The sequence below is a fragment of the Anoplophora glabripennis genome, unplaced genomic scaffold (assembly GCF_000390285.2).
Source record: "Anoplophora glabripennis isolate ALB-LARVAE unplaced genomic scaffold, Agla_2.0 scaffold1035, whole genome shotgun sequence".
Classification (NCBI taxonomy): domain Eukaryota; kingdom Metazoa; phylum Arthropoda; class Insecta; order Coleoptera; family Cerambycidae; genus Anoplophora; species Anoplophora glabripennis.
Genome location: NW_019417611.1, coordinates 61,763 through 80,044, shown reverse-complemented (window position 1 = coordinate 80,044; position 18,282 = coordinate 61,763). Strand labels below are relative to the sequence as shown.

The following is an 18,282-nucleotide window of genomic DNA, read 5'->3' as shown; positions in this document are numbered from 1 at the left end:
GTATGACATGTATGCTCAATTTCAACATTCATACTATCAGAAGGATAGTGAGCCTTTTCTAACTACATATACGTACAAGTATATGGCTCCTCTGGTAGTCGTCGATTGTTCCTGTCAGAATGAGGTTCTAAAGTCGGGAACTGTGGACATTAGACTGGAATTCGGTACTAATGACAATATCCCGAAGGAGACCGCAGCCTATTGTCTTATAATTCACGATAGGATCGTGTACTATAACCCTCTGACGAGCATAGTTCGCACTTATTAGCATCAGCAGCTATGTACATAATCGACTTGCAGGGATTTCAATACAAAAAAGAATTGGCTTTCACGTGCAAGGAAATTTCCATTTTTAACATTAACGACAAATCCTGTGTGAATAGAATAGTCAAGCCCAAGATTCCCTATAAACATCTCAGGGAGAGTGTAAAAATCCAAATCGACTGGACTGTGAATCATGTACACGGTTTTAGATGGTTGTCATCGTGGGATAATTTACCGTACAGTGGACTCGGAGATTTCATATCCGATAGTGTGTTAGACGAGGAGCAGCCTGTCCTCGTGAAAGGATTGGAGAAAAAGGGATGGCTAGAGCCTCATTTACCTAATAATATTATTATTGACTTGGAGCCGTATGGCTGTAGTAGAATAAAATATTTAATGTTATCTAGCTTAAAATTTCATTGTAATAGACATAAAATTAATGATTTACGCTGCACTAGACAGAATGTATATGCTATATATAAATGGTATATTGTTATTTGAGATAAGCTTGATGATTGTATTTATTTATTTTGAATAAAGTGGGAAAATATTGCTGAACTCTGTGCGTTTCATTTCTCGAATAGTGAGTGGGGTGGGGTGGGGAGAGAGAAGTAGTGGAGGGAGAGAGGGGAGTGAGACGCTAAAAGCGCGTCTGATGGCATAAATCCAATTCAGTGTATTAGTAGTAGCAGTAGCAGCAATGAGTGAGCACAGAGTTATTACTATGAGCGAATTGTTAAATGGAGAACTTTGTACATGCAAATTGTGCACCGTCCCACCATATGTATACTAAATATTAAAACGAATAAAGAGGAGGAGAAGGAGTAGAAAGATGGACCTCCAAAACTAATCCCATTTCGAGAAATATTAAAAGGTATGTTAACGTTTGTTCAATATTTAAAAACTTATATCTAAAAATTGCTCTCTCATTGTTACAGACAAGGAGCTGTACCGTAGGCTCTTAGAAGCCCACGGATGCCTAGAGACCAGCACCACAGCGGGGCAAAAATAATATATTTCATATATTTTAAATTAATTATTATTTATTATTATATTATTATTATTATGTTATTATATTACTATTTTTTATCAAAATAAATGTTTTTATTGAATATTTTTCTCTTTTTTATTTTTTCCTTGTCACACATATTTAAACAATATTAATGTTTTTTTTTATTATTACTTAAAATTAAAGTGAAATAAAACACAAATATAAAAATATATAAATTTATTAATTAAATAATACATTTTTTCCTTAATATATAATATATTTACAAAAAACAATATCTATATACAATACAAAAAAAAAAAAAATATTTACAAATAATATTTATTTAACATATATAATGTCTGAGAATAATCTCCAACTAATTTTGATGGCCATTTGCTGCTGTCTGGGCCAGATGACCATCCAACACCTTGACCATTGGTACCCTTGGAGACGTTCTCCTGGAGCCATACCATCAGCTGCCTATGTGTTTCATTAGTTTTTACATTTAATTTAAAAATTAAATTATTTTCTTTAATTACCCGGTGCAAAGTTTCCAAAAAATTATATTGAGTAAAGTAGGCGGCCTCACAAACGGCCTTATCTATTGACCAATCGATTTCTTTGTAATTTAGAAAAATATTTTTTGCCGAGAAACATTGACTATGTCGATCGACCAATGACGGATCACCGTTGACCAATAATTTTTCCAAATAATACCGATTAAATGAATTTAATATTGGATAATGACTCTTTATAATTTGACGTAAAATATCGAGGCTAATATGAGACATATATTCCTTTTGGAAAATATTTTGCAGTTGTTCGATAAATATATCGTATTGAAGTTTTTTGGCAAAGATTTTTTTCATCAACCCGATGTTACATTTATCGCGCAAAGCTAGCCAATATATTGCACGGTCGGGAATCACGATTTTTTCCAGAATTTTGTCAATTAATTGAAAATTATCGTCAAAAATGGCTTTTTGAAGGAAATCTTCGTAAGTCTTTTGTGAAATTTTAACAAGTTCGTATTGCAATTGAATGTCTAAGTCGGCCATCGCGAACAACGGTAGAAAGACGAATGATGTCAACGTTTACTATATCGCGCTATTTATTTCGACTTAGAACTCCATGGGAGTGGTCGAACAAGTCGCTGCTTGTTGGAAATTATATCCCCACGGGATCGTGTCTGTGGTGACGTAATTTATTATGCGCTTGTCATCGTACGGACTGAGAGCCAATTTATTTTGTTTAATTGTATATAAATCGTGATGTTTGGAACGTATAAGTCTCTGCTCTTTAACCAGTGTGTTTTGATTAAATAGGCAATTCGTGAAATCTTCGAAAGTAATGTGTTTTACGGCTGATCGAGTAAGTCCTTTGATACGCATATTTGAGGGTTTTCCCTCGACTTTATACGAGTACATTTTAGCTCTGAGCCCGGCATACTCGGTAACTATTCTCCCACAGCTTTCATCTTTCATAAGACCTAGTACTTTTTTGTTGACACGAGGCATACCGTACGCATTATCTTCGGGGTAGTCTGATGTATCAAACAGCTGGATGTCTCTCTTCATGCTCTCGTAAATGTCAATGTCCGTGAATTCGTATATTAAACTGTCAGTGTCCGTGTACAATAATTTAGCCTGATTGCCGAAATTTTGTTTAATATAATCGTAATGGAAATCGTAAAGTATAATTTTGGAAAGGTCCAGAATACTAAATCCAACATAAATCGGCTTGTTGAACTTAATTTTGAGTCTGTTCATCTCTACTATAACCATGTCTTCATCGAAAATTGTTAAACTGTGAAAATTTGGTTTCGCGATCAAATTTTTTGCCCCATGTCGACCCTCCCATTGTGTGACCAGTTTAACGTCTTTATGTTTTCGCACATTTTCCATGGTTTTACCAAAGACAGAATTATTCATTAATTTATAGAAATTTTTCTCAAATTCGTTAGTCGCCTGTTTCCGTAAATCCGTATTTAAATTTATGTATTTTTGTAACCAAGCCGATTGGTTGAATTTAAGAATTTTGTGTACTTTAGTAATCTTTAATCCCCGCTCAATACACCGTTTCAATTGTCTGTAATGGATAACGTAACCGGTTTTCGAAAAAAGTGTTGTCAGTAATTTTGATTGTTTGCCTCCTGGGGGAACCATTTGTTCCGGGCACAGGGGTAAGTCTTTGTGGAGTTCATGAAGTTCGGGCGGGTACTCAATGTCCACTTCTAAAATATAACCGATTTCAGCATCATCTGCTAAATCGGTTATATTCAAGTTGTAGAATTGATCGACGGGTACCCACTCGAATCCCCCGGTTGGAAGGGGAAGAGACATCGCCGCGCCGTATAAGTTATTTACATCATAGTACATGATGTACTTATCGGGTTCGTCCGGATTGTATGCCTCACCCATGTACTTGTTGTTAGCCTTTGAGTACCGGTTCGACACTTGGGCTACGCCACCTCGGATCCCCTTCTCGATAATTAAAACTTTGTCAATGTCCGTCAGTAATTCTAATGTCTGTTTAGTAATTTTGAGCATGGAATCAAAGGCCAGACCGGGGGAGGTATAATAATGTAAAGGCTCAAGACCGTAAGTTTTTAGACAATTTTCACGGAAATTTTCAAAAATATCTGCCAAAAGTAGAACGTCAGTTTTCAAGTACAAGTCCGAATATTCCCCCAAATTTTGAATATTAAATGTATTCCGGACATTTGTAGCGTGCTCGTACTCGCTGTCTGAAATAGCTTCGTCAGTCAGTTTACTATAAAAATCGTCTTTGGTCGGTAATGTCGTGTCATTTAATTTTTCCCACGAATTTAGATAATCGTAAGGAAAAACACCTTTCCTGGTCAAAAGACGGAAAGTCTTCTCCGAATCACAATGAGATTTGGTGATTCTTTTTTGGCTGTCATCGAGGTATGAGGCCAATTTTTCAATTTTGTCAGCCATAAACCGGAAAGAATCTATAAATCTCAATTTGATTCTGGTATCCTTTACGTCTTTTGTGAAGGAAATATATTTTTCCTTATTTATTGGTAAAAGTGAAATGCTGCCTTCAAATGACGTAGCCAAGTGACGTATGATTAAGTGACTGTCGTAAGAAGACAAGCAATGAAAAACGACCGGTATAACGTAACTGTCCGTATAATTTAAGTTACAAGAATTATGACAAGGTCCCCGGTAAACCGAATTTAGATGTGAATGGTCCATAATTTTGATATCGAAACTGGTAAACGGTTTTTCGCAAATGTGACAAAATTTCGCATTATCATCTTCGAATTTTTGCGCGGCAGTGAAAGGCTCCATGGGCTTCGGGTGAGATAGGATGTTATTCACCTCGTCGGCAATATGTTCAAGTTCCCGGACGAACCACTCCTGGCAATCACTACCCCGATACAATTTAAAACGCGAGAGACCATCATCATAAGAACATTTAAGATAATAGGCGACACTAAACGCAGTATGTTTTTGTACATTTTGAGTATTTAAATTTAGATCAGTGTTCTCATCACACGGTTCCAAAATGTATTCAAAATCGGCATAAACAGCGAACGGTACCCTCCTTTAAAACGATAATTTTTAAACTGTAAAAATTTTTCTTGCTCACTCGGTAGCTCTACCTTGCAAGTATTTGTTTTATAATTGCAATATATGAAGTGATCATCTAAAAGACGCTGCTCTGTGAAATGATTGAGACAACGATTGCAAATGAATTTTTTAGTCTTGTTTCGACAATTATTTGGATAATAAGCGTGACATGTTTTTTATCCACGCAAAGTGATAAACAGGTGTTTCGTCGCCGTCGTTATTTTGAACCGAATTTGCCGGGACCATTAGTAAATTTATAACTCGTTTGCTATCGCTTTTACTCAAGCATACCGGTAAGATTTCCTTCTTATCAATACCGTACACATTAATTGCCAAGTTATTTAGACGCTCTAATTTTGGAATTTGTTTCAAAGTTATAGGAAATTCTATGTCGTCAAATTTTAATATGTCACGAAATTTGGGATATGATGAAGTTCTATATGTATGTGCTTTAGCTGGATGTAGAGCAGAGACTATGCTCCATAAAACACAATACTCATCATCATTCTTTACGTTAACAACACACTTTTTTCTTTTAATAAATTCAGGCATCTCGACGTACGTTGACGAGCCCACGGTAATCGGTGAATAATTATTTATATTTACACGTAGCCCGATAATTTCCAACAAAGTCCAGCCGCTATTACGATGTTCAAAGTTTTCTAGTTTGTGTAGTATAGGTTGAACAACATTGTCTTCCCACCACTGTTTTATATTGGTACTGCGGTCAATAATTTCGCTTTTTGTCCCGAATGATTTTAAATCTACTTCCCCGTCATTTAATTTTATAAAATTTCCTTCAAAAACTAAATTTACTTTAATTAACGAGTCCTTTAAGGCATTTTTCGCTTTTATAGAAAAACTACGAAATGATTTTTTTAGAAACTATTTAGGTTCTTTGAGACTAACGTTCACGATGATTCCCGAACCAAATTCTTCTTGTTGGGACGCACTACCGAACCTCCGGACACTTTATTTGTTTTAGCTGTTCACGATAATATTTCAGCACCGCCAAATTGTTTTCCAAACGGAATATATTCTCGTTCTTATCAATCTTGTGAATTTTAATTTTGATTGCCTCGTTTAATACACCGATATTTTTATTTATAATTTTGATGTGTCTGTTGATCTCGTCATCGGTCTTCAACAGAGTCAACGATTTTTTGGTCAGTTTAATAATTTTACAGCTGACATCACACACGGTCTCGGCAACTGACATTTTGTATTTCAATAAAAAAATGTTTAACACGACTTTGAAAAGCAGACAAAACAATCATGTGCACTGGAACAAATTTCGAATGCAAATGAAACCTTTTCACGAGCCCTCGGGCTTTTATAGTCGACGCGTTCGGCTATTTCCGGTTATAACCGGTTATTTCCGGTTACATCCAGTTTTGCATTAAAAGCCTCTGAAACGCTGGACAGATAAAGCCATTGCACAACATTATGCAACATTATGAAATATTTCATCATCCGCTTATCTACAAGTTCCCACGCTCGGACCACAGCTACAGGTTGAAACTTGTTTAAAAACCAGACAAAATTCCAAGAAAAGGGTAATAAATCATGTATTTTTTTACATAACGGTAATGTAAACAACACTTTGGTCACGTATTTTTCAAGAAATACATCTATATATCAATTTCCGAGAAAAAATTAAGGCGCACACCGCCTTTGAAGTTTGTTTACATAACTGCTTAAAAGCCAGACAAAATTCCAAGAAAAGGGTAATAAATCATACATTTGTTTACATAACTAATAAAAACAACACCTGGACTGGAAATGGTGATGACGTTGTCCACGAACGCGGTGGTTCTGGGACCCGTTGGGGATGGTGACGTGGTTGGTTGTATCCCTAAGAATCCCCAGGACACGCTGGATGCGTGCAGGAAGCGTTTCTGCACGGCCGCGGCTGCTTCTGCGGATGTCGAGTTCGGCTCGCGTTGTGAAACGATAGGTGTAGGGTTCCCCTTAATTAATAAGTAAAGGGGAACTTGTTAACGAATTATTTTTTCCCTATTTTGTGGAATGGCAGACCAAGCCGTGCCACAAGCTGAGGGGAACAGCTTTAATATACCCCGAAGGGTCGCTGATACTCAGTACTACTACTATTTAAAAATTGGTAGCGACTACTCGTCACTAAAGGAGCGGACAATGAGAGGCTATTCGATTCAAACACTATAATACAAGTGTGAAGACCAACTCAGAGATGCTTCTCGTGTCAAGTCTCGACTGAGAGTGAGCTACCGAGGCAAAACTCGGCGGTTATTTAATGAATAGCGGTCGGACTGCGGACTGGACGTCGAGTGCGCCGCAGCCTACTGTTCAAAAAAGCCTCTAGCAGGAAATCACGGGGCGCAATGTTGGACTTTTATTGCGTCCCGTGACACCCCCGGGGTTTCGGACAAGCATCTCTGAGTGTTGGTGTTTTGTTTTTATTCTATAAAGAAAAAATGGTTGAATACATGGCAAAATACAGTATATAGAATAATATATATGAAGTAGTAGGTACTGAAAAATAGGTTAGTGTATGTTAGATTGTCTTTGGCACTGTGGGGGCTGTCCAACGCTGGCTGCTCCGGTAGTCCGGCTGGCGGCTGGTTGGCTCTGCTGGGGGTTGGCCGACGTCCCTGGCCTCTCGTGGGGACGTGGCTGTTGAGTCCTCTTGGTGGGCGGCGGAGAAATAGCGACCATCCTCACTGGACGTCGCTTGCGCCTTATATCAAGGTGTCCGGGAAAATGCTGGGCCGGTCGTTTGGTTGGACCGCCTACAGCGGGTGGTGGCTGGCTCAGGGGTTTGGTCTCTGCATGTGGCCTAGCATGGCTAGGGTCTGATATCGTCTCAGGGTAGGCTATCAGTGGACATGGAGGGCGGTCGTCGTCCAGACGTTGGACCCGTCCATGGTCCGTAGGTTGCCGTCCTGGTTGGCTGGTTGGTTTTATTAGTGGGTGGTAGCTGGCTCGGGGGTTTGCATGTGGCCTAGCATGGTTAGGGCCTGGTGTCGCCTCAGGGTAGGCTATCAGTGGACATGGAGGGCGGTCGTCGCCAGACGTTGGACCCGTCCATGGTCCATAGGTGGCCGTCCTGGTTGACTGGTCGGTTTTATTAGCGGGTGGTGGCTGGCTCGGGGGTTTGCATGTGGCCTAGCATGGCTAGGGCCTGGTGTCGCTTCAGGGTAGGCTATCAGTGGACATGGAGGGCGGTCGTCATCCAGACGTTGGACCCGTCCATGGTCCGTAGGTTGCCGTCCTGGTTGGCTGGCTGGCTTTATTAGCCGACCGGTGTGGAGACCGTCCTGGTCTTGGGCCTCGGTATGGGGTAGTCGTGGCTCTGTTGGCCGGTCGAGGTGTGGACCGTCCTGGTCCGGAGCCCCGATTTGGGGTGCCGCTAGCTCTATTGGCCGGCCGAGGTGTAGGTCATCCAGACCTTGGTCCTCGGCTTCTGCGGCTTCCGGTGGTGGCATCTCGTCTTCCTCGTCCGAGGAGACGTCATCATGGACTGGATTGCCCGGTGGTGCTGGGCTTGTTGGTCGAAAAGGAGGGTCACGGCTTGAGTGCCCTGACTGGTGACGGTAGTGTTACCACAGGCAAGTTGCACCTGGGTAACATGATCGCCCTGGGTGGCTGTTGGTTGGACAAGATCGGCTCTCACTATGTTGAGGGCGGCTCCAGAATCAATTAGGGCGGTGCATCTCTGACCTTCCAGGTAGACGGTCAGACGTGGCAATTCGGCATTGGTTGGGACGACCTCATTGGTAATGTGGTTGAGGTCGCCGACAAGGGCTTCGACATCCATGTTGTCGTAGGGGTTTGGTTCGATTGCCGAGAGAGGCGATTCAACAATCGGACCTGGATCTGGGAGGCTCACTGCCTCGGTGGCTGGGCTGGAGCCCTGGCTGAGGTCTGGCTCGGACCTGCAGCAGGTTGGCTTGGGGCCGGACGGGTACTGGTATTCGGTTGAGCTTGATTGACTAGGGTCAAAGCCTGCAGAAGTTCGATGGTGCTTGGCGTGGAGCTCTGCGATGTAGGAGATCCAGGTTGGGACGGTAGTCCTTGATGCTGGTAATTATGGAAGGACACCTCGCTGTCCAGCAGGGAAGGCCTCAAAGGCACTCGTGGTGGGGTACCAGGTAGGCACGGTGATGGCTCCATGTCGGATGGTTAAAAAAAATTTTTTTTTATTATTTATTTTTTTTATTTTTATTTATTTGTTTATTTTATTTTTTTTTGTTGGATTTATTTTTATTTTATTTTATTTTTTTTTTATTTTTTTGGATTTATTTTTATTTTATTTTATTTTATTTATTTTTTTGGATTTATTTTTATTTTATTTTATTTTTTTTTTTTTTTTTTTTTTTTCAAAAATGGTCTTCAGACCTAGGGTGGACCTGGTGGACCTGGAGCGGACCTAGTATGGGCCTGGAGGACCTGTAGCAGACCTGGTGCGGACCTGGTGGACCTGGAGTACGCCTGGTGGAGGCTTGGTGGACCCTTGTGGACCTAGGGTGGACGTAGTAGACCTGGAGTAGGCCTAGCGTGGACGTAGTGGACCTGGTGGACCTGGATTGGACCTGGTGGAGACCTAGTGGACCTGGACTAGGCCTGGTAGTCGTCGAAGATGCTTCGCTGGGATCGCACAGGCTCCCTTGCCTGTGTAGGTAACCTGGATATCGGTTACTCAAGCCTCACGTGCTGGGCGCAATGTCCACGAACGCGGTGGTTTCCGGACCCGTTTGGCGATGGTGACGTGGTTGGGGGTATCCCTAAGAATCCCCAGGACACGCTGGATGCGTGCAGGAAGCGTTTCTGCACGGCCGCGGCTGCTTCTGCGGATGTCGAGTTCGGCTCGCGTTGTGAAACGATAGGTGTAGGGTTCCCCTTAATTAATAAGTAAAGGGGAACTTGTTAACGAATTATTTTTTCCCTATTTTGTGGAATGGCAGACCAAGCCGTGCCACAAGCTGAGGGGAACAGCTTTAATATACCCCGAAGGGTCGCTGATACTCAGTACTACTACTATTTAAAAATTGGTAGCGACTACTCGTCACTAAAGGAGCGGACGATGAGAGGCTATTCGATTCAAACACTATAATACAAGTGTGAAGACTAACTCAGAGATGCTTCTCGTGTCAAGTCTCGACTGAGAGTGAGCTACCGAGGCAAAACTCGGCGGTTATTTAATGAATAGCGGTCGGACTGCGGACTGGACGTCGAGTGCGCCGTAGCCTGCTGTTCAAAAAGGCCCCTGGCAGGAAATCACGGGGCGCAATGTTGGACTTTTCATGCGTCCCGTGACAACGTCATCATTGTTTCCAAGAATGTGAGTCATGCCAACCTTTGCAATAAAAAATAGCTGCTATTATTTTTTCAAATAGGTCAAATGTAAAATCCATTTAAAACATACCTTTCGGTGGACACCCTGTATATGCCTAATAATAGCATAAACTAACCTTTCCCAACTGATATTTATACGTAAATATTCGAATGTCGGCGTAATATTATTTTATGCGATAATAACTATATGATCAAAATTTGTTTACTTTATAGTCACGTTCTCATATGAAGCCGGAGAAATATGTTTATTTACATTAAAAAATAAAACTTTTATGCATCCAAGAGAGTATCAAAGCAAACGCTAAAACCAAACAACTCATATATGTTGATTCTACACGGGATTTATTTTTTTAAATAATACTTTTGTCGTGAGTACTTTTAGTCGATTTTTATCTGAAGCCTCCGCTTTGTTTATATTAAAACATCTTATCTGGTATTAGTCATACACAGCTGTGGGCACATTCCCGGAAAGTTACATCATAATCATGAACAATCTTAAACCCACGCGCGCGCTAGTTTCTTATATTTTCTACCTTATAACAAAAAGATTGATACCATGAGGCCGTCGCCGCTGCCGCCGCCGACCCCCGCCGCCCGCTGCCGTCGTGCAGCATCCAGCAGGCCAACTCCGGCCGCCTGCTTCTTCATCCCGCTCCCTGCTCCCTGCTCCCTGCTCCCTGCTCCCTGCTCCCTGACGCAGGTATTCCGCTGCTTCCCCGCACGCCGGCACCCCACTGCCCCCCGCCGCTGCTCAAGCACGCACCTGGTGCCACCTCTGACGTCACGTTCCTAGATGCCGACCTCCTGGTCATTGCCGATGACGGACCCCGGCTTCTTCTGCAATCCAGATCCTCCACCCCCGCACCTCACTGACACTTCTTCAGCGTGACCTTGGAGCTGCTGCTGGAGACCTGGTGCCAGCTCCGGATGGCGGCAGCCCGGTGGTAGCCTGGAAGTGGCTTAGAATCCCCACTGTTTAACTACTTATATTGACGCATTTCCCTTCAAAAGGGCTATCCATTTATGTTTAAAAAAATTAGGTAGTGCTATTTAAAAAAAATTTCGATGATGTCATAGGTATATGAAACATAGCGCAAAAAAGGTTTAACCAACGTGACAAAACGACAATTCCTATTTACTAATTGACGTGTTTTAGCGGTTTTTGTGAAAACTCTACACAAAGTAAAATACGATTTTTTTGCGTTACTTCTGGGACGCACTGTATTTAACAGTTTGCAGTGTTGTAGTTGCATTGCTCATTACTTACAGTATTTATATCAGTTGTGTTGCGAGTTGTGCAGTGATTTGATATTTGGTTCGTAAAGTAGAATACGACTTTGGTCGTCGTACCTACTAACAGCAACAGCTAACAGACAACAAACGGGAAGTCCCGAATTTCGTAGGCACGACACGAACGCTCTCTGTACTTGACAACCATAATGAAGTTGTATAGGGCGTCATCTCTTGTAGCATAGCCATACGAATTGTTCGATAGTCTATCGATATTTTTGTAAACTATCGATAGTTTCCGATAGTCAGAGAATATCGATATATCGATAGTATGTACTATCGATAGTATCCGACCACTACCTATTACTGACTTAATTAGTACTTACAGAAAATTGTCAACAACTTATAAGACTACATTAATAAAAGGATCCCACAAAATAATTTTTTGCATTTCAAGTGTGCATCATTTAATAATAGTTACTAGTCGGCAGTAAATTTGTAAAAATGTTTAAAATATAGTTACTTCAATTAGGTGTTCGTTTTTTTGTAATTGGTGGATTTAAAAAAGAGTTACTTAAATTTTACATTTTTTAGAAAACCTTTTCTTGCCCGTAAAACATCATTCTAGTACATATTCCTCTTACAACGACATCCCCAATAACAATCAGCTAGTACCTTTGCCACCTAAGAAAAAACAAAATATGAATACCGTAAGGTTGGACAAAATATTAGATGACCTTGAAAAAGAAAAAAAAGAAGATTTTCCTAAATGCAAAGTAAAGAAACTAATAAAACAATTTAGTGGATCAGACAGTGAATGTGACGTTGAGTTGTGGACGAACAAACGATCTGATTTTTCTAGAGAAGATGTAGACTCGAATAAATTAAGCAGGCTGTTGGATGAACTTGTCAAGGTTACATGTGCACCAATTTTAACTCCAGGATTGACCTCCAGTCTTATTAGTACGAATTTGATAGATGAAGAGGTGATAAAAATAATTCAAATTGTGGTTTTTGAAATGTGTGGATTTTATTTTTAGATAATAAAATTATTACCTACACGTCAGAGACGGCACTCCGATTCAGACTACGATGTTCCAATACCTCATAAGTCATTTATAAATCAACCAAAAAAAGAAAATTCTCCAGAAAATATAATTGGTTCAACTAGATTCTTTGGACCTATTCTAAATTCTACAGATAATAACAGGAACTATGAGTGAGTATCTAGTTACAATTCGATCTATTTCATCTAGCCGGAGAAGGTCACACGTCTAGAGACAAAGTGCGTGGGGGACCGCAGAGCTCATTTCTCATTGGTTAAAAGTAAACGTTTTACATTCTTGTAAATAATAACAAAACACACATAAATAATTTCAAACAAAATTTTAAATGCGCAAAGCTGAGAAATAAAATAATAAAATAAGGAATATATAAAAACATATTTTTTATATAAATGATAATATTTTAACGTGTTTAAAGATAGCAGATAATACATGAACGGTTTTCGCTTTCTTTCCCGATTGTATTTTAGTTCTCACCACTCAATCCTCTAATTTTTTATATGTAGTGCCCATCCTTTCACGTTTGATAATCTCACCGGTCAGACGAAATTGATTGAACTGTAAGTATTTATGCAACTAGTGTTTTTTAGCATGCAACGCGAAATTGCCAACACGTAAAGTGCTAAAACACTTTTTTGCACCAATTGCCTACAATATTTTTCTACAGTTTCCTAATAGTTTTTTCAACAAGAAAATAATATTTAAATATATGTAACATTTAGATAAATAAGTTTGATTCCCAGGTCTGTTGTAACATATCGTTAACCTACTTTGCAAAAATCGTAAGTTCACTTGATCAAATTTTATAGGAAATAGAAAAAACTGTTGTTCACTCTCAATTATTCAAAGTAACTGATAATATTGCACACAACGTTATTTTGCAAGAAAATAAACGTACTTTAAATAAATAAAAAGAAAATAAAAATCTATGATTTATAATAATTATTTATTTGAATCACAAGCAATCACAAAAACTACTTAAAACCTAAAGCTGGCGTCAGACGATAAAAGTTGAACAGACTGTATAGGCCATTTTACTAACTTTTCATCAAGTAGTTACTTCTTCCAAAAGTAGAACCATAATGTCTACTTTGATATTAATGTAAAAGTTTCTGGCATAGTAGTTCCACTATTTTTATAATAGTGGAACTACTATGGATATATACTATGGAATAGTATCTTCTTACATGCTACAATTTATGTGAGTAACTGTTATTAAAAAAAATGCCAGATTCGATTTTATCATTTTTCGCACTGTATATAATATACAGGGTGTCCGGTAAGTACCTCCTAATCTCTCGGGAGTGTATAGGGGAGGTCAAAATAAAACTAGTCCTTCCTATAATTTTTTTTCCTAATGTGCCCCCTAACGGAGTTATGGGGGGTCAAAGGGGTACCTAGAAATTAACGTTTAGGGTTATAACTTTGAAACCACCCTGTATATTTTAATAAAATTTTCGTACGTTGTATTACACATGGAGCTCTACGATTTGATGCTAAAATCAACTTTTTGCTATTATCAGGTGTCCAGAAACGGACTGGCCCTATCACAATTTTTCTCAAAATTTTGACAGAAGTAATTTTATCAAACTGAAAATATTATTATTAGATACTCTGAAGGTTTTTCTTTAAAAATGGTACTCTTTATTTATTTCGAAAAAATGAACGGTTTGCGAGATAAATCGGTTTTGAAAAAAATTGGTAACAAAAACAACAATTAAAATTTATTTTTTTTACATATTATTTCATGCATTTAATTTCTTTAACTTTATCAAGTCCAGAAATCTTTGAACGGGTTGGCTATACTTTATGAGCAAGTAGTGACCAATTAAAAATAACATTTGAAAAATAACTTACTTACAAGACATGCAACAAAGAACATTCAACAATGAACAAAGGTACCTAAATGTTACTTCGGTAGATGTTCAAAATGAGCACCCCGTACTTCAATGCACTTTCTAATCCTACGAATGTTTTCCCGGTGCACTTGAAATAATATTCCGTGATTATTGCGGAGATGGTCACAGTTCTGTGTTAGCCTCAGCAGAAGTTCCTCTCTACTATTTACGGGTGTTGAATAAACGTTATTTTTTAAATGACCCCACAGAAAAAAGTCTAATGGGTTTAGGTCGGGCGACCTAGGTGGCCATAATACAGGTCCGCCTCGACCTATCCATCGATCACCAAAAACATTCGTCAGATGTTGACGTACTAAACGATCAAAGTGGGGTGGTGCACCGTCATGCATGTACCACATTTCAGTTCTTATTTGAAGGGGCACTTCTTCTAACAAAATATTTAGATTTTCCTCTAAAAATTGCAAATAAAGAGCACCATTAAGTCTTTGCTCCAGAATAAATGGACCAATCAAATGATTCCCGATAATGCCAGCCCACACATTCACCATAAACCTTTGTTGGTAGCGAGTTTGAACTAAAGCGTGAGGGTTTTCTTCATCCCAGACATGTAGATTATGCGAATTAATTATGCCGTCTCTTGTAAAACCTGCTTCATCGGTGAACAAAATAGATGTACCAAAATTATGATTCCGAATATGATGCTGTAAAAACCAATTGGCGTATTGAAGTCTTTTTGGATAATCATCTGGAGACATAGCATGTACTTTTTGGATGTGGTACGGGTAAAGCAATTGTTCTTTCAGAGTTTCATGTACAGCCCATTTTGTAACATTGTTTTGCGCCGCAAGCTTCCTTATGCTATTTGAAGGATTATTAGCAACGTCTTCCAATATTTGTTCCTCTACATGAGGGTCTCGTACTCTCCTCGGGGCTCCTGCTCCACCACGGCGTGGCAAAAAGCTTCCTAAATAAAGGATTCGGAAGAAATTAGTTTCACTAACGTTTTTCACTATTTTTTTTTACCTGTTTCTCTTAAACTACGATCAACTCTTTCAAAAGTTTTTGGACTCGGCAAATGTCGACCCGGAAACCTTTCCTCATAAAGTCTTCTTGCCTCCACGGAGTTGCATAATGCTTCCCCATAAATTAGGTGCATATCAGCATATTCTGCACAGGAATATTCTTCCATTTTTAAATGTTATTTCTAACGGCTTAAAACGAATACCACAATAAAATTGAATTTTTATTCTGTCACGCGCCTTTGACAAGTACTTTAAAATCAACAGGGTCTAACAACGAAAACAATAGAAAAGAACTCCATGGAGACAAGAGCAATAATAATTTGTAGATGTATTTTGGTCATAGATGTTGATTTTACAAGAAACGGCATTATTCATTCCCTTAATTCACCACCAGTAAATGTTTATGGTGAATCTGTAGGCTGGCACTAGCGGGAATGATTTTATTGTAAAAAAATAAATTTTAATTGTTGTTGTATTTGTTACCAATTTTTTTCAAAACCGATTTATCTCGCAAACCGTTCATTTTTTCGAAATAAATAAAGAGTACCATTTTTAAAGAAAAACCTTCAGAGTATCTAATAATAATATTTTCAGTTTGATAAAATTACTTCTGTCAAAATTTTGAGAAAAATTGTGATAGGGCCAGTCCGTTTCTGGACACCTGATAATAGCAAAAAGTTGATTTTAGCATCAAATCGTAGAGCTCCATGTGTAATACAACGTACGAAAATTTTATTAAAATATACAGGGTGGTTTCATAGTTATAACCCTAAACGTTAATTTCTAGGTACCCCTTTGACCCCCCATAACTCCGTTAGGGGGCACATTAGGAAAAAAAATATAGGAAGGACTAGTTTTATTTTGACCTCCCCTATACACTGCCGAGAGATTAGGAGGTACTTACCGGACACCCTGTATATTCGTAAACAGATTCAATTTGGAAGTATATTTTGCTGATTTTTTTTTAACATTTTGTTTGACTCCTTGCAAAATTACAAATAAATGTAAGAAACGCAACATTTGACGCAAAATTGAGAAATCTAAGAAAATTTATTTCTTGAAAATTACAAGCTACATGCAAAAGTGTGATCAATTTAAATTTTGTACAGGACGCACTATTTTTTTATCGTTTTATGTAGACGATAGCCGATGTCTCTCCTCCACTGGTTAGTAATGCAATTTAGTAATTTTGTAATACGTCAGATTTTATTTGGATTTCTTTCTCTGTTTGGAATGAATAAAACTGATATTTCTTTTATTCTTTCTTTCTTTAATTTTGTAAAGACATGTTACTCCTCGAGGTATGTTCATTTAAAATGTAACCTGAAGGGTTATTTCTTTAATTATCTACCTTTAATTAATTATCTATTATGACCAGTATCATAACGAGTCTGGAGAATTTACTATTTAATTCTCGAAAGGGAGTTTATAATTATCACTATACTTTAATTAATACGTGGGAACTTAAAAATGTTGTATGTTCAGAGAATGAATTTCAGGCACTTACCCTCTATTGCTTACGTAGAATGTAATCCAGTGGCTGCTATACAGGGTGTCACTGAGGTTGAGAGAAACAAAAGGAAACACCAAAACTTCCAGGAAGGGTTTTAATAACAATAAACAAAACCAACAAACAAAGTAACAACACAACGACTCGAACAACATTATTAATTAATTTATTGACACGCGACAGCATACCGAGATTCAGGGAATGCGCGCTTCATAGCAAACATTTGAAAGAACTTTATCCATTATTAAATTTAATTAATTAGCCCGAGACTCTAAAGTTAATTAGACTGCTCAACGTGAAATCCAAGGAAGAACTCTGAAACTAAACTTACTTACAAGTAACCCTAGCCTTCCTCTAGCGACTCCGTGTAGCAAATACGGGACGGATTAGTCGATCTCATTTAATCTACTCTTATAGCTTGGAAAATCCGTCAAAAAAACAGCTTATCATGTATCTTTCTTTTCCAATCATTACACAGCTCCACAAAAAAAAGTATCGGATCTGATATTCAGACCCCTGTATTTCCATGTACTTTTTTCCGCTGAATCCGAATTTGCCTTCAAATTTGGCCCAACGGGTCTGAGTTTTCGGGAATATTTAAAAAACAGGTCAAAATTCACAAAAAACGTCATTTACGATCGACGAAAGATATAAAAAGTAAAATTATTCTACCAGTTCACTAGACGTATGATTTTTAACTCGTTTAATTCCAATTTATCATCATAGAGTCAGACAAACTGGTCCAATTTCATTCAAAAACAGAAAATAGATCAAAATACTTAAAAACGCCATTTTCATGGCATAATTCGTGTTGCATAGTTCTGGATCCATCTTTTTATCCACTTACCCATTTATGAATTCATACATCTTTCTATCCAGTCGTTCATGCAAGAATACGCATATTTATCCATCCACCTGTACCACTTATAAAACCCACCCATTCACCCATCCATCGGTCGATAGCCGCACGGTTTAAGGCGTCAGTCCTTTAATCGTGTGCAAATTTCTGCCTGGATTCGATTCCCGCGGCCGGTAGACCGTAGATTAGCTATGCTTGTACGGAGGATTGGCACCCTCTGTGCAGGTATGGTAGGGTGGAAGAATGTTAATTTAGGTCAATGTGAGAGATTGACACCGGTTGGCATTTGACCACCCCCCTAATTAATGAGGTTTTCCAGGTTTCCCTCATTCATGCAGTAAATGAACATAAGTCGTTCCTGGGCGCAAATGCGGCCTGCCTAATAATAATATGCCGCCTCCTCTCCCGCACAAGTCTGCGACTTATGGGCTAATTCTCGTAATTAGAATGAGGAGTAGAGATAATATTATTATAATTATTATTATTATTATTATCATCATCATCATCATCATCATCATCATCATCATCATAAAGGTTTATGGTGTCATCA

At 38.8% G+C, this 18,282-nt stretch overlaps 2 protein-coding genes across 2 annotated transcripts in view; one reads left to right on the top strand and one right to left on the bottom strand.

Annotated features, from left to right (window-relative positions):
* The window catches only part of LOC108913557, a 54,175-nt gene that overhangs the window by 25,599 nt on the left and 10,294 nt on the right, over nucleotides 1–18,282 (top strand). The window contains exons 4-5 of the mRNA XM_023456435.1: nucleotides 12,013–12,404; nucleotides 12,459–12,637. Coding sequence (XP_023312203.1) covers nucleotides 12,120–12,404; nucleotides 12,459–12,637 — 464 coding nt within the window. The 5' untranslated portion in view covers nucleotides 12,013–12,119. The remainder of the gene's footprint in view (nucleotides 1–12,012; nucleotides 12,405–12,458; nucleotides 12,638–18,282) is intronic.
* LOC111692424 lies at nucleotides 1,582–3,881 on the bottom strand. The gene is made up of 2 exons (XM_023456433.1): nucleotides 1,795–3,881; nucleotides 1,582–1,735 (listed from the first exon to the last, which is right to left on the bottom strand). Exon 1 carries the CDS (start codon nucleotides 3,802–3,804, stop codon nucleotides 2,377–2,379), a length of 1,428 nt encoding a protein of 475 aa, XP_023312201.1. The 5' UTR covers nucleotides 3,805–3,881; the 3' UTR covers nucleotides 1,582–1,735; nucleotides 1,795–2,376.